Consider the following 15,371-nt stretch of genomic DNA (forward strand, 5'->3'; position numbering starts at 1 on the left):
CCCCCAAATTTCGAGTAGATCTACTGAAAGACGAGAACACAAGTATGACCTATATCACCATTCTTTCCGAAAAAAATTCGGAGCTCACGTCGGGCTCTCTACCTATCCTTTCTAAGGAAGATATTGACAACCTGGTGACTAGCAGCACAAATATCATATGTGATGTCGCTCATTCCACTCTGAGTACCCAAAAAAACATTCAGAAACCTTGGATAACAGACGAGATCATCTCCCTCTGCGACGAAAAGCGCCAACTCACGAACAAGCAAGATAAAGAAAGTAGGGACCGATACAAGAAACTCAGACGAGCTGTAGAGAAAACCATCAGACGTGCTCATCGTGTTTTTATTAAAGACACGTCTGATCAATGTGAATTAAAATACGAAAAAGGAGACCCCCTCTACATGCATAGATGAGTTCGGGACTTGGCCAATAAGAAAGACATCAAAGCGTTTTCCCTTCTCGACGAACATGGAAACCAAATACAGTCCACAGACGGAATCCGCTCTCGATGGCAAAACCATTTTAAAAATAAACTGAATCTGGACATCCACCCAGACCCAACAATTCTCGACACTTTCCCCATAACCTCTACAGACCCAAGTCCTCCCCCTCTTCACTCTGAAATAGGAGGAGCTATCAGAGACTTGAGATCAAACAAAGCTTCCGGCCCCGATGGAATCCAGCCCGAACTACTTAAAGTAAACTGCAAACCACCCCTTGACCTTTACCACAAAATTGCCACAGCTGCTTGGGAAAAATGTCACTTCCCCTCACCCTGGTACGAAGCCACGATAATCCCCCTGCATAAGAAAGGCTCTAAAGCTGTCTGCGACAACTACCGCCCAATAAGTCCTACCAGCCACGCAGCGAAAATCCTCACAAGAGTCATGCTCGGGCGTATACGAGCCATTTCCTCAATGTTCATTCCGGAATATCAAGCCGGCTTCCGACCTAATAGATCAACAATTGATCAGATATTCACTGTTCAGCAGATCATGGAAAAGTATAGCGAACATGGCCGCAGCATCTACCACCTTTTCATAGACTTTAAACAAGCTTTCGATCAGATATGGAGAGAAGGTCTATGGCACATCCTTCTTCACTTTGGCATCCCATCCAACCTGATCTCGCTGATCAAAGACATGTATAAGAAGTTCAGAAGACGCGTCATGACTGGAGAAGGACTTACCGAGAGCTTCAAAACCTCTACCGGAGTACTTCAAGGTTGCCTAATATCACCGGAGCTGTTCAATCTTCCTAACTGCAGCCCTTTCACTCACAGACAACCTATCCGGCGCCCTGGTCAGATGAGTGGTAATAGATAAACTAGCATATGTTGATGACCCAAACCTAATAGTGAAGTCCCATCAAGATCTGCAATTTCAGGCTAACACTGTTTACTCGTCTACCAACTTCTTTAGGATGGCGAGCAACACCTCAGAAACGAAAGTCATGCTCTGCTCATGCAAGCTCGATTCACTGGTAAATTTCAGCCTTCAGCTTGGTGGAGATACCATTGAGTGGGTGGAAGGCTTCATCTACCTTGGGAGCTTACTTACTTCTGATAAAAACCAACTCAAAGACATCAAGAGACGCCTGACACTTGCGAACTCCAGTTTTAAAGCTCTGATGCTCATCTGGAGGAATAAGAACTTAAAAACAACTCTCAAAGCGATACTCTTCTACTCCCTGATTATTCCGATCGTCATCTATGCCTGTGAATCCTGAACACTTAAAACAGACGATCAATATCGCCTAGCTACATTTGAAACCAAACCCCTGCGATACATCGCTGGTGTGACCTATCATGATACAATCTCTAACTTCAAGCTTCTCCATAATCTGAAAGTCAACTTTACAATACTGGACACAATAAAACTGCAACAACTCAAATGGCTTGAACATACCCAACGCATGGCTAGCACTCGTCTCCCGAAGATAACCTTCGATAGACGAGTATACGGTTCCTGCCCCAGAGGTCGCCCTCCGAAGAGATGGAAAGAGAACTTCTCACCCTACAACCTGCCACAACTCTGCCGCCTGGCCGACAACAGAAGCACCTACAGGAGGCATATCAATGAACTGGTTAAAAAAGAGGCCCCAAAACGACCTTCAAGGACGGATGGGACATAAGTCAAGTCAAATCAACAGGCATATCCAATCCAACATGAACAGGCCGTGGCAATAACGATGCATTTGAAACAAACACATGGTCTAGATTAGAGCAAGAACCAGAATTATGGACATACGTAAAATCCGCATCTTTTGAAACTATAGTAAAAACCGAAAACAAAGATAAAAGAGCGGAGGAGTGGACATCAGAGATAGCAATGTTGCAGTTAAAATCCCCGCAAATAAGCCACTGGAAATCTGATGGAACTTTCGCCACAAATCGCGATTATTCTAAACATGCAAAATTGAAATCAAAATCTGAATCAATAGTATGATAATTTGTTGGTAAATAGCACGAGAAAACGATAATCCCTGTGATTCGAACAGCAACAAAATAACGATTAACGGCAAACCCTGAAACTGGAATAGTCTCTCGAATAAAAGTGCAAACGCCTCCTGATGGGCGTCCACCTGTAGGTGTAGCTGGAGATATAAAACACTTAAACTGATGCAACAAGCTTGAAGGAAGAGTAGTAGAGGGGTACAAAATGCGATGCTTCTGCAGGTATAAAATGTCGAGGATGCACTGCATACACAACAATACATGTCCCATATAACCAAATCTATTCAGATTCAGAGATGTAGTCTTTACACAAATCATTTTTATTTTTTGCAACTTTTTCGGTTAACCGTTTGCAGCGAAAGCTAAATCCAGTATGTTCATGAGATCCACAATGGAAGCAACAAGGTTCATTCTGGCAAGGGTTCCACGCTAGAGCAGCCCGACGATATATGCTCTAGCGACCCGCATTTGTAGCACATTCGCGGTAAAAACTTATAATTAGTAAGCCGGAAATGTTCGTAGCCAATGTGAATCCCATGAGGCAAAAAATGAGACTCAACCTTCACCAAACGGAAGTATTCACGGTATGATTTTGAAACACCGATGTGCAGTTCTTCTCGATACCCTAGTTAGTAATAAAAATACTGACTGGATCAATCGGAACGTCCACTCGTGATAATAAACCGACGATTCTCGATTTGCGAACCTCAGTTTTACCGACGTTTTCATTCAAACAGGCTTTCAAGTTTACGTATTCTCTATAATGTATTCGAGAAAAGTGCCGAAGAAAAAAACCAGCAAAACAAACGCGGAAAGTCAATGTGAAAAAAAAACAAAAGACCAATGAAAAAACAAAATAATAATAAAATTCAATAAAACCCAAAAATTAAAACCAAATACCTAACAACCAAAAAGCGATTCATTCGCCAGTATCCGCAATTTTTACAAAATCCAAAAAAAAATTATGAACCGCCATCGACGGATACTAGCGAACAACTCAGAAGTTGACAGAAAACAATTCTTTCGCTCAAAAACAAAACAAACCAGCAATTAAATAAATTAGAGAACTATGACATCTGATTTTTTTATTTTAGTTATAGCATTTCTTGCAGACACCCTTTGAAATCTAAGGGGTTGTTCACGTGTTTAATTATATCATTGGTAAAGTGGTTCAACGTGGTTCAAGTGGTTCAAGACAGAAAACCGGATCATTTTGCTATTTTAAGTCTCGTTAGTTGTACTACGTCATATTTGCGTCGGATATTATAACATCATTTATGTGTCATTTGACTTTCTATGTTTTTTAGTGACTTTCTATATGACTTTCTAATGACTTTTTGTTACTTTCTATATTTTAAAGTTTAGTGTTTACGGTTTATGTCTTTTTATCTTTTTCTAGAATAATGCAAGCGTGCTGTGACACTACCTTTGAATATGTTCATGTGCGAAAACAGTTCGGACAAAAAATTGGAGAATTTCAGCTAATACAGGTAAAAAAGCAATACCCTTTGAATCAGTACTGTATTTCTAAGAGTTCAAGCTCTTTAATATCTACTGAAAAATATATTTTACGTTACTATCAAATTAATGATCCACAGTGAGATGAAATCGTGTGTGGGTCACACACTCAACAATTAACATAAATATCATTTTCTCAAAGCGGTGGAATAAAAAGATGGTCGTTCAACTCCCCCCGTGGTAACAAAAACAAAACACCTAATAAAATTGAAACAGTGACCAAATAAAAATAAAATGTGGAGCCCCCACCCCAGAATTCTATTTAAATTAATAATTACTGATTAGATGATATTATAAACTAATTTTATTATTAAATAGGGATTTACTTATATCTACAAAACTAATTTATTCCAATTATTTATAATGCTATGCCGTGAAAGTCGAGAGCGGGAAGGTGGTGTTTTATTGACTTCTGAAAGGCTCAATGAAGCCATTCTTTGTACCCTATTTTATATATTATAGAGTGTCACTGAGATTTGTCTGACCAATAGCAAATCTGGCTCTTGAAGACACTCTTGATAGGGTAGAGTAGAGTAGAATATTTTTTATTTACAACACATACATAAATAAATTTCACAAAACAGCGCACATGCCTGGGGGCATACTTGAGCGCTGAAAATATTACCAACAAAAATAAGCAGCCATCTTCTAACTAAATTTTACAACGACGAAAAAGAAAACCATAATAAACAAATGCTTAGCTTATCGTAAGATGTTTTTTCACTAGTCTTAGAAAATGTCGCTTGTTACTGCATTCCCGAACTGATGCTGGAATTGAGTTCCAGATTTTTGGCCCAGTGTGACGGATGCTGAATCCCGCTTTCGGCGTCAGGCGAATTCCGAACGAAAAGTTTGAATGATGAGTAGTAGGATAATTCTGAAATTGGAAATTAGTTGGGAAAATACCGGAGAAATTTACAGGTAAATTACTAAATTGATAATCGTGACAAATGCTAGACATAGAAATTAAATTAAGTTGATCCAAAGAATAAATTCCTGAAGTTCCATATAGGTCTCTAACTGAAGATCTGCAATCAACATTCAAAATAATCCTCATTGCTTTATTCGCCCTCTAGCACAAAGGATCCTAAATCGTGCGCACCGATCTACTCCGCTAGGACGGTCTTCCGTTTTAAGTTTTTGATATCCTTCCATATTATGGCAAAGTATATTTCCGAAGTCCTGAGTCCTTAAGTCTTTGTGGTCAGGAATGCAGGGAGAATGATGCCTTCGTTGAGACACAAAACATCTACAGTAAGCCTTTAATCTACGGAAATTGACAGGTGCGGATTTTTTTTTTTTTTGGATTAAACAGCTGTGAACTGCCAATATTAAGCTAATTTTCAAGTAAAATCAATGTTTCTTTGGAAATAATTTTAAATGTTTAAAGCCTGATCACTGAAAAGTAAAACGTAGTTAACACAGTTTTAGCATGTCAAATGAGGTTGGAGCAGTCTAAAACAAAGACTATGGGTATTCAACACGTTTTTCTCTGAATTTAAGGACTGGAGTGCTTGGCTGTGCCGAGTAAACCCCTGAGAAATAAGAAAGTCAGAATAAGAAATGCTAAAAATAGGTATTGATCTAGCAGAATGTCCAGGCCAAATCCAGCGAGTAACATGCCCGAATGTTTCATTATGTCTGTTTTTGTCTTAAAAAATGTCACTGTCTGCTCCTTTAAACTGCTCACAAAATTTATAGGAAAATAAATAAGCTTTAAATGCTTCACGTTATGTGCTTTATGCACGTTATGCTTCACGTTAAATGCTCACGATCAATATTATGAGCAATAATTCATCATATTATAATAATATTTAATGAATGTGTTGCAATATACTACTACCCCTACTACCAACCCGTTGCAGCACAAACCTGTCTGAGGGTTCACTTACCATTTAATGCCGTGTTTCCTGTTTGTTTTTTCTTTAACCTCATCATACACAATGGACGATCGTACAAAGCTCAAGGAATAATCATTCAGCCTCAAATTAAAAATAAAAGTCTAGTTTAGGAACTAAGATAGAAAAAAGTGAACCTGCAGCACCAGTGCCTACAGCAAAATTTTAGATGTAAGGTAAACATTTGGATATATTCTAATACTTTTTTTTTAATTTAGAGTATCATTTATCCACGTCGAAATCCATTTCTATCAAGAAACGTTGCTTCCTTGTCCATTAATGAAAGGCCGCTAAATGTTTTTTTAACTATCACCAAGGACAGTGTAACAACAATGAGGTTGTTATACTTCAGCAATGGTACGAATGTATGTGCAGACAATGGTCCAAATACAGTTGAATCAAGTTCAAGTTCAAGTTCCATTTATTTCCATAAATAACAATAACAAAAACAATATCCCAAAGGGCTCAATGGCCCGTTATTTGGGAAACGACACAGAATAAATGACTAATATTAAAACTTGGCATAAACAATACTAAACAGTGTTTAACTTATAAATCTATAAGGAAAAGAAGTCAACTCACCGACAGTCCACACGAAACAGCGACCCTCCTATCACCCGAAAATAAATAAATAAATCAAAAATGAAAAATTCTCTACATCATCGAGGATCCAACGCAAAAAAAAAAAAACAATACAACAACTATAAACTAAATAATAAATAGCTTAATAAGAAACTTTTCATCTGTCTTTTAAAGGAGCCAAGTGTTTGTGACTGACGAATCTCAGCAGGAACCAAGTTCCAAGCACGTCCCACAGTCACGACCAGACCAAAGTCTGAACGAACCGAGGGAGTAGCCGGAATCATAACATCCTCCCTGTTTCGAACTGCGTAAAAATTTACTTCCCCTACTGGCTTAAGTAGTCCAGAAAAACAAAATGGGAGATCTCCGTGGAAGAATTGATATGCCAACGAAGCTAGAGATATAACATAAATATCTCTAATCTTAAGGAGATTAACAGGAGAGTGTGTAGTCGACTGGAGAACTGTTATCGCTTTCTCATGAAGAATATGAACAGGAGCAAGTACAGAAGAAAATGTAGACATCCACACAGACGAACAGTAACATATATAAGGGAAAATGAGAGAGAAATATAAAAGACGGAGTATAGGAAAAGGAAATAAACGCTTTAATTTACGGATGATTCCAAGTCCACGGGAAATTTTCACTCTTATTACTTGAACGTGCCACTTAAACGATAAATTTTCATCCAAAAGAACTCCCAGGAATCGCACATATCGATCTGGGGGGCGACTTATGGAGCCTCTTGGTGTAGGAAGCTCAGTAATTGTGGGGCAGCTCACACCTGTACGGGAAAAAATAAGAAGGTACGATTTTTTTACATTTAAAGCTAGTTGATTTATGTCAAACCAATTCAGTATCTTTTCAGTCATTGCTTGAAGCTTTAGAATAAGGGATGACTCATCCGGAGCTGCAGCACCTAGAGTAGTGTCATCTGCAAATGATACCAGTTCTTCTCGACTATCAGATGTGGACGCCGACATAGTCTGAGAGTAACATTTGTGACACAATCCACAGCAAACATTGGGAATTGGGGTGTTTAGAAGTCGGTAGAGGTCGTTCACATATATCAGGAATAGGGTTGGCCCAAGAATAGAACCTTGGGGTACTCCGTATTCAATTGGAATTTCCTTGTCTGTATCTTCCATGGCAATAGATCTGTCAGTAAGGTATGAAGAGAGCCAAGACAATGCTTCCCCACGCACACCATGATGAGAAAGTTTACCAATGAGAATCTTGTGTGTAAGGCTGTCAAAAGCTTTCTTTACATCGAGAAAAATGGCTGCAGGAATAAGATTAGAGTCTAAAGATTGTCGTATAAACTGAAGAAGTTTATTACAAGCATGTTCTGTAGAGTACTTTGCGCGAAACCCAAACTGATGCTTATGGAAAAAAGATTTAGCTTCAAGAAACCTTACCAGACGTTTGAGCATTGGCCTTTCAAATATCTTAGAGAACACTGACAAAAGAGAGATCGGCCTATAATTCCCAGGATCCTCACGGTCACCTCCTTTAAAGAGAGCTATCACACGCGACAATTTAAGACGTTGAGGAAATACTCCTAGTTGAAATGACCTATTAATCAAATGGCAAAGTGGGGTTATAATCGATGGAAGGATATGTTTAATTACTTTAGCAGAAATTTTGTCAAAACCTGTTGAAGAATTCTTTAAGGACAAAACAATATTTGTAATTTCCTGCACTGTAACGTCCTCAAGAGCCATTGATTTCAAGCACGGGGGGCCTAGGAACTGCTTCCAAGTCTGAGACACCGAGCAGTGAGAAACACTATTAGCAGTTGATTTCCCTATCTCCGCGAAGAATTTGTTCATATGATGTCGTACTTGGCCTTTTTCTGTGATAAGTTGATCGTCTACCATAAGAGACTTAGGGAGACCTTCTAGTTTTTTCGATGGCCGACTAAATTCCTTAATTACGTCCCACGTCTTCTTTATATTTCTACCGCAATCATCAAATCTCTTAGTATAATACACTGTTTTTGTTCTCCGAATAATTGATTTCAGCATATTACGGTACAACTTAAATGCTTCTAATTTAGCATCACTTGGTCCGTTTTTGTACTCTTTCCAAAGGTTCTGCTTTCTATTTATTGACTTGAGGACTCCCGGTGTTAGCCAGGGAGCTATGGGTGTTGATCTTTTTAATCGAAGATTCCTTAAAGGAGCTATTAGACAATAAGCCGTGAATTTTTCCTTAACAGTGTCATAAAACTGGCCAAATATATCGTTATAATTGCCCAAATTAATATTTTCTGGTAATGAAAAGTCCCATGAAGATGAACTCAGATCTTCTTTCAGTTTATCCAGCTCCACTGGTGAGCAATTGCCATTTAATAATAGTTAATGGCCATTGCCATTTAACTATCACCAAGGACAGTGTAACAAAAAAGAGGTTGTTATACATCAGCAATGGTACGAATGTATGTGCAGACAATGGTCCAAATACAGTTGAATCAGTCTTGCCATTGCTCAGCACAGCTCTATAAAAATGAAGCTTCATATATTAAAATAATATATGTATGTATATTAATAAAAGGCTTTACACATATTAATTGAACGCCAATTATGAAGGATTTCCTTTATATATATATATATATATATATATATATATATATATATATATATATATATATATATATATATATATATATATATATATATATATATATATATATATATATATATATATTATATATATATATATATATATATATATATATATATATATATATATATATATATATATATATATATAATTTAAATCATCTTTAAAACTTTTTGGATAATTTCTGCTTTATCGAAAAAACATATCTTCCAAGACTTATGGATCATCCTTTAATCCGAAATACCAATAAAAGTGTCAAAACTTTTTTCTTGCTACTGCTGTTACCTAAAAATATTTTTGTCCAAATAAATTATTGGTAGTCCACCAAAACTCCTGTCTGGAAGATCTAAATTATTTTCTATGAGCCTTGAGCAACTTATTTCTGTTTTTAGTCTCAAAGTGCTGCTACTTTATGTTAAATAGCATTTTACTACTAATGTTAAATAGCATTTTATATTAACATTAAATAACATTTAATATTAAATAACAGCTAGTCAAAATGCCTCCTATTACTTAGTATTGCTCTTTTTTGCAAATATGAAGGATTTCCCTTATATATATATATATATATATATATATATATATATATATATATATATATATATATATATATATATATATATATATATATATATATATATATATATATATATATATATATATATATATATATATATATATATATATATATATATATATATTATATATATATATATATATATATATATATATATATATATATATATATATATATATATATATATATATATATATATATATATATATATATATATATATATAGAAATTAATATAGAAATTAACCTTAGTAAAGTAGTATATTAAGATTGTTAGAGTTGTATTTTAGCTTCAGAATTAAAATACATGATTTTATTTTTGTCCTAATCCTTCTCTAATCATCTGTGAATATGAACAGAATACTTATAAGGATACATTTGTGAGAAACATCAGAGTCTACTTGTATCTTAATAAGTATAATTAAGATGTAATACTTAATAAATACTACGTACTTAATAAAAAATACTTAATAAAGTATTTTTCATCCCCTTTATAGTTTTTAAAGACGTGAAATGCCATCTTGAGGTTGAACGTGCAAGCTTTGCCGAAGCAGTACGATCGTACCGAACGTACGGCGTCTGTGCTTGTAATATTTAAAAAAAGAAGTAAAAACAAGAGTATCGGTGCACTTTTCCGAATTTGATTACTGCTGCCACTATCCCTATATTTTATTATGTTCCAAATCTCTTCGAGAATTAAATTCTTATTGGCGATTTGCAAAAAAATCATTGGTTCTTGAACTGCATCCTTTCTCATTTCTTCAAACGGCTCCACTATGTAATTCATCTATTTCTAAAAAAGAGTTCATTCTTTTCTGTCCTTTTTTTTCATAAAGTTACATTTTTTCCTGTAAAGCCGTAGTATACAGCTTAGTTGCTCTCTGCTTGCTAAATATTATGCTAACTTTGAGGTACTTCGGATATTTATAAGATATTCACCAAAACGGCGTCGGCAAGTAAACAACACGATATCAAGGTTTTTGGCTCTAAAGAGTGGTTCGGTAAATCTAAAGGTTGACAACGAAATATGCCGTGATGACTCCCATCTTTCCATTTTATCTTTAGAAATCTCTAGTTTTACAGGTTGCGGGAAAGAAAAAGCTTTTATTTTTAATTTTTAGTGCTTTTGCAGATAAGAATTTTTTAAACAGCTCTTAAAATATTTGTTCTATATTTTAGGCTAAAATGGCTGATATGTACACTACTTTAAACGCTTGCAGGAATTATCTGTACAATGTGGCTAAAGCCTGTGATAAGGGCCATTTTAATAATAAAGATTGCGCCGGCGTCATTCTCTACTGCGCGGAAAAGGCAACCCAAGTAGCACTTGATGCTATCCAATGTTTAGGTAAGCCATTGTTCCTTTATGTGATCATAAGTGTGTTGATGAAAGTGCGGGAGATTGGCTTTTTGCCAACTAGGTAAACTATTTTGCTAGGTGAATGAAACATCTGTGAACGGATCAAATCGGGGTGCTATGTTCAACCTTGACCTACCTGTAATGCTCTTAAGTTTTCTTTGAAGAAATGCCTTTTTTACTCTGTAAATATTTGTTGTTTTTTTTTCAGCTTAAGCTTAAGTTCCTCTTATTTGGGATTGTAGTTCTTGGCAAGACCGTTCCTACGACTCGATCTAGATTCCGAGATAGGCTTTCTTTTAAAATATAGAACTCAGCCTGTTCTAAGCCTCAGAAGTAGAGGAATGTAGGTAGTGGCTTGAAAACACATTCTAAGACCCTAATTTAGCTGCAGAATTATAGTGGCTTGAAGAAATATTTTAAGACCCTAATTTAGCTGCAGAATCATTTCTGGAAGTCCCATTAACCTAATAAAAATTGTTCCAAGGTCTTGGGAAGTGAGTGACGTCGATATAGGCAGTGACTGGAGGTGGGTATTTGATGACAACTTTCTGGACCCAAGTTTGGACCTGGTTTGAACTATTCTTGGACGTCTCGTTCATCCAGGAGCACTACAACTTTTTAGATTAACAAAAATAAACTCTGTTCCCCTTTTACTTTTGGGTTTCATAACTTTTTTTTACTCTTTTTGTTTTTTTTAGGCTTACTCTTTTTTCTGCTATTCGAAAAATGAAATATATAACTTCGTTTCTATTAATAGGAATCGGGAAGAAAATATAGTAAAACGAACAATAAAGAGGGTAAGGCTCAGAGTAAATCTTAAAAACAGTGAATTGTAAAAAAGAACTAATTAAATGTTTTGGCCACATGTTTAATATTAGGATTTTGACCAAATGAGATTAAACTTACGATAAAGAAGAGGAAGAAAGTAAAGAAGTAAATAAGAAGAAAGTAAATAAGAAAATAAGAAGAAAGTAAATAAGAAAATAAGAAGAAAGTAAATAAGAAAATAAGAAGAAAGTAAATAAGAAAATAAGAAGAAAGTAAATAAGAAAATAAGAAGAAAGTAAATAAGAAAATAAGAAGAAAGTAAATAAGAAAATAATAAGAAAGTAAATAAGAAAATAAAATAAAAGTAAAACCATCAGTAAATAAAAATAAACTACATAATTATTATTTTATAATATAAACTCCTAAAATTATTACTTCAAGCCACTTCAGCTTCGGCTTGCTTAACTTGCAGTAACTTGGACTGTACAGTAAGTTAAGCAAGTCCGAGCTAAATACATAAAGTAATACTTACAGTTAAGCTAAAAGTTCGGTGAAGCTACCCTTTTACGCTACCCAGCTACCCATTTAGATTTTCTACCATTTACGAAGCACTAATTCCTTGAAACTTTTTACGCTAATTTTTTTCTAAAAATTCAAAATTTCTTTTTTTTGTTAATTATATAATTATTTTACGCTATTTATTCCAATAATTTTGCCTTATAATTATTTATCTTATAGTTTGCTAAATGAATTATAAACATTGCCCTTTTTAGTGATTATTTTTTCTAATCAGTCAGCCTACATGCTGAAACAACCTGGGCTTGGGTTTTGTTGCTACTTATTTCCCTTCTAGTTGACCAAACTAACAAATCCAGCTAAATTTGGTTTTCTATATGTGTATTTGATTCTATATCAGAAGTCGGGTAGAATATCTGTGTTTTAGTGAGTGTATTATCTCTTAGCGATGAGTTACCTTATTATTTTTATCTCGATTAATGTCTTTTTTTAGAGGTGGTTTTGAGAGAAAGTTGTATTTTTAGTGTTTTTGTAAATGTCACAACTTGAGTGAGGTTCAGCCGTGTTTTTTCTCTAGTAATTTTCTATTGGAAATAAATAACAACATAAATATTGTTTTTTTTATATAGGGGATTTCGCCTAAACAATTTATTTCTGGTTTCTGATGTATTTGTTTGTTCAATGTAAATAAAACCCTTATTAAGTGAAAAAAAACCTATAAGTTGTTCCTTTTTATTCTATCTAGGTGGCAATGGATACATAAATGACTACCCGACGGGTCGATACCTTCGTGATGCTAAGCTGTACGAGATCGGAGCTGGTACGAGTGAGATTCGAAGACTCGTCATTGGTCGGGCTTTGAATGCGGAATACCTTTAAGCTTTAAAGGGAGATGAAAGAAATTGTGAACTAGTTGAATTTATTTTTGTATATAACAAAGTTTTTAATTATCTAGTAAATGTTTTAAATGAATCTCAGGATATGCCTGAATAAATAAAGAAGTTGTAAATTAGTCGGATGTCTCTTGTATGTAATAGGTTTCTAATAAATGTTAATCAATTAATGTTTTGAATCACTTAGCTCAGGCAATTCGTGAATAAAGTAGTCGAAAACTAGTTGAATATCTATTTTCTTTATAAAATCTTTTATTATTAACAATAACTAATAAAAGTTTTAATTAGCTCATAAAATAGGCTTAAGAAATAAGAAAGAATATTAAAATTGCAAACTTGTTGAATCTTCACATTTTTTGTAACAGTTTATAACTAAACTATATCTAATGCATGTTTTTATTACCTTAAGGCATGAATGCTGACTGTGGACCTCTAATCTAAATCTGTATTTTTTGTTTTTATATCTATTTTTATAACACATATTTTTGTCTATTCTTTTTATATAATATCTTTTTTACAATAAGTTATGTTGTAAACACTAACGTAAATAACTCCTAGAATATAAGAAAAGTATTATGATCTGTTATGAATGAAAAATATTTTAAAATTGTAAACTAGTCGAATGCTTTTATTTTTTATGTCTGTTTTTAACTAAATTTTAATTAATAAATGTTTTGAATACCTTAAGGTACGCCATAAATGAATAAAAAGCTTATAAGCCAGTTGAATTACTTTTTTAAGACTTCGTATCACCCCATAATGTATTTCATGATACACCCCGTTACGATACCCCGTAATACATTTTATGGATGTAGCCAGTTTAGTAATAATAAAAAGCATTACACTGCCAACTCTTTAAGCTAACTCAATTAACAGCGTGAATAAAGAAAATGAAAAGTCTGAATCAGACTTTGTATAGCTGAATCAGGGTAGGATATTTTATGAGACTGATTTCATTTCATAGCATTAGTAACGAATCTTGTTTCGTTTTGGTCAATAATATGGACTTTTCAATATTTACCCATTTTTCGTTGTCACTTTCAATTGGCTCTAATACTTTTGGCCCTGGTTTCATTTCTGAAAGGGTCATTCAGCTAACTCAACTGGTTTCCAAGATAGCAAGTGCAAGAAGTGTCTAAATTACAGCTTTAGGCTACCCCATCTTTTCCTAATCCTTTTTCTAGTTTACCTATCCTTTAATGTCATTTTGATAGTATGGGCCTTCCAAAGTAAATTCTTAGACCCCTGTCTGGTAAGATAAGATTTTTTTATTTTTAGAAAAAATGGCTATCACAAGCAGAGAATTTGAAATTCGCGCTTTAAGATGGTGCACAAATCTAAAGTCCTTGCAGAATTTCATCAGTTTGAGAGTAGAATTTGAAAAGGTCTGTTTTGGTTGTTGCTTCTCAACCGCTTTACTGCATGTTGCACAGTCGCTTTTCCATTTCCAAGAAGAATAGTTGTGCCCAACAGCCTTTAACTTCCTTCTCTAAAAATTGATGTTGAATCTACCAGGTTTTTACTTGTCATTTATATTTTGATCTACTTCTTCGTAAATGGTTGAAAATAACAGAAAAGATGCCTGGGGGACGGACAAAACAGAGATCATACCGGTTAGCTGTTCTATCTTTTGTATTTAAATAATTTAATTTGAAGTTTTTTAAAAGAATTTTTTTTTTTAATTCCGATGCGTGGAGTGAAAGAATGCAATGAAAAAAAGAGTGCATTTCACACGAAAAGTGTGCAAGTTGGCAACCATGTTAGACATTTTAAAGTATTGAAACAGTTAGCACACTATCTCTACTGGCTATCTGAAATACGTTTGTTACTATGTCTATAATAAAGTTAGTTCAAATTTTAATCGTTAAAAACAATATTTTAGTATTATTTATTCATTTTACGACTTATGATTGGTCTTGCTGTACTATGTAGTTTTTTTCACATAACAATGTCAGGTGAAAAAACGCAATAAAGCATTCTTCTTTGATTTAATATTCTTAAATTTGAAAAAATTTCCTTTTAGAGAATCCATTGAAACAGATGATTGGGAATACAGCCAGTAATGAAACGTCGAACTGTATCAGAATAGCTTAAAGCATATCAGATTCTGTTAAAGGAATAACTGGCTATTAAAATCAGAATAAAACCGTTAAGGAGGCCGATTTGCATGGGCGTAGC

General features: G+C 34.5%; 1 protein-coding gene across 1 annotated transcript in view; it reads left to right on the forward strand.

The window, feature by feature from the left end:
* The window catches only part of LOC148945542 (isovaleryl-CoA dehydrogenase, mitochondrial), a 102,999-nt gene extending 89,636 nt beyond the window's left edge, over positions 1–13,363 (forward strand). The window contains exons 6-8 of the mRNA XM_089098610.1: positions 3,858–3,948; positions 10,836–11,004; positions 13,046–13,363. Of these exons, the coding sequence (XP_088954736.1) occupies positions 3,858–3,948; positions 10,836–11,004; positions 13,046–13,179 (394 nt within the window). The 3' untranslated portion in view covers positions 13,180–13,363. The remainder of the gene's footprint in view (positions 1–3,857; positions 3,949–10,835; positions 11,005–13,045) is intronic.
* The last annotated feature ends 2,008 nt before the right edge of the window (positions 13,364–15,371 follow it).

This window comes from Artemia sp. Qi Xiang Cuo, chromosome 13 (genome assembly GCF_049724085.1).
Source record: "Artemia sp. Qi Xiang Cuo chromosome 13, ASM4972408v1, whole genome shotgun sequence".
NCBI lineage: Eukaryota > Metazoa > Arthropoda > Branchiopoda > Anostraca > Artemiidae > Artemia > Artemia sp. Qi Xiang Cuo.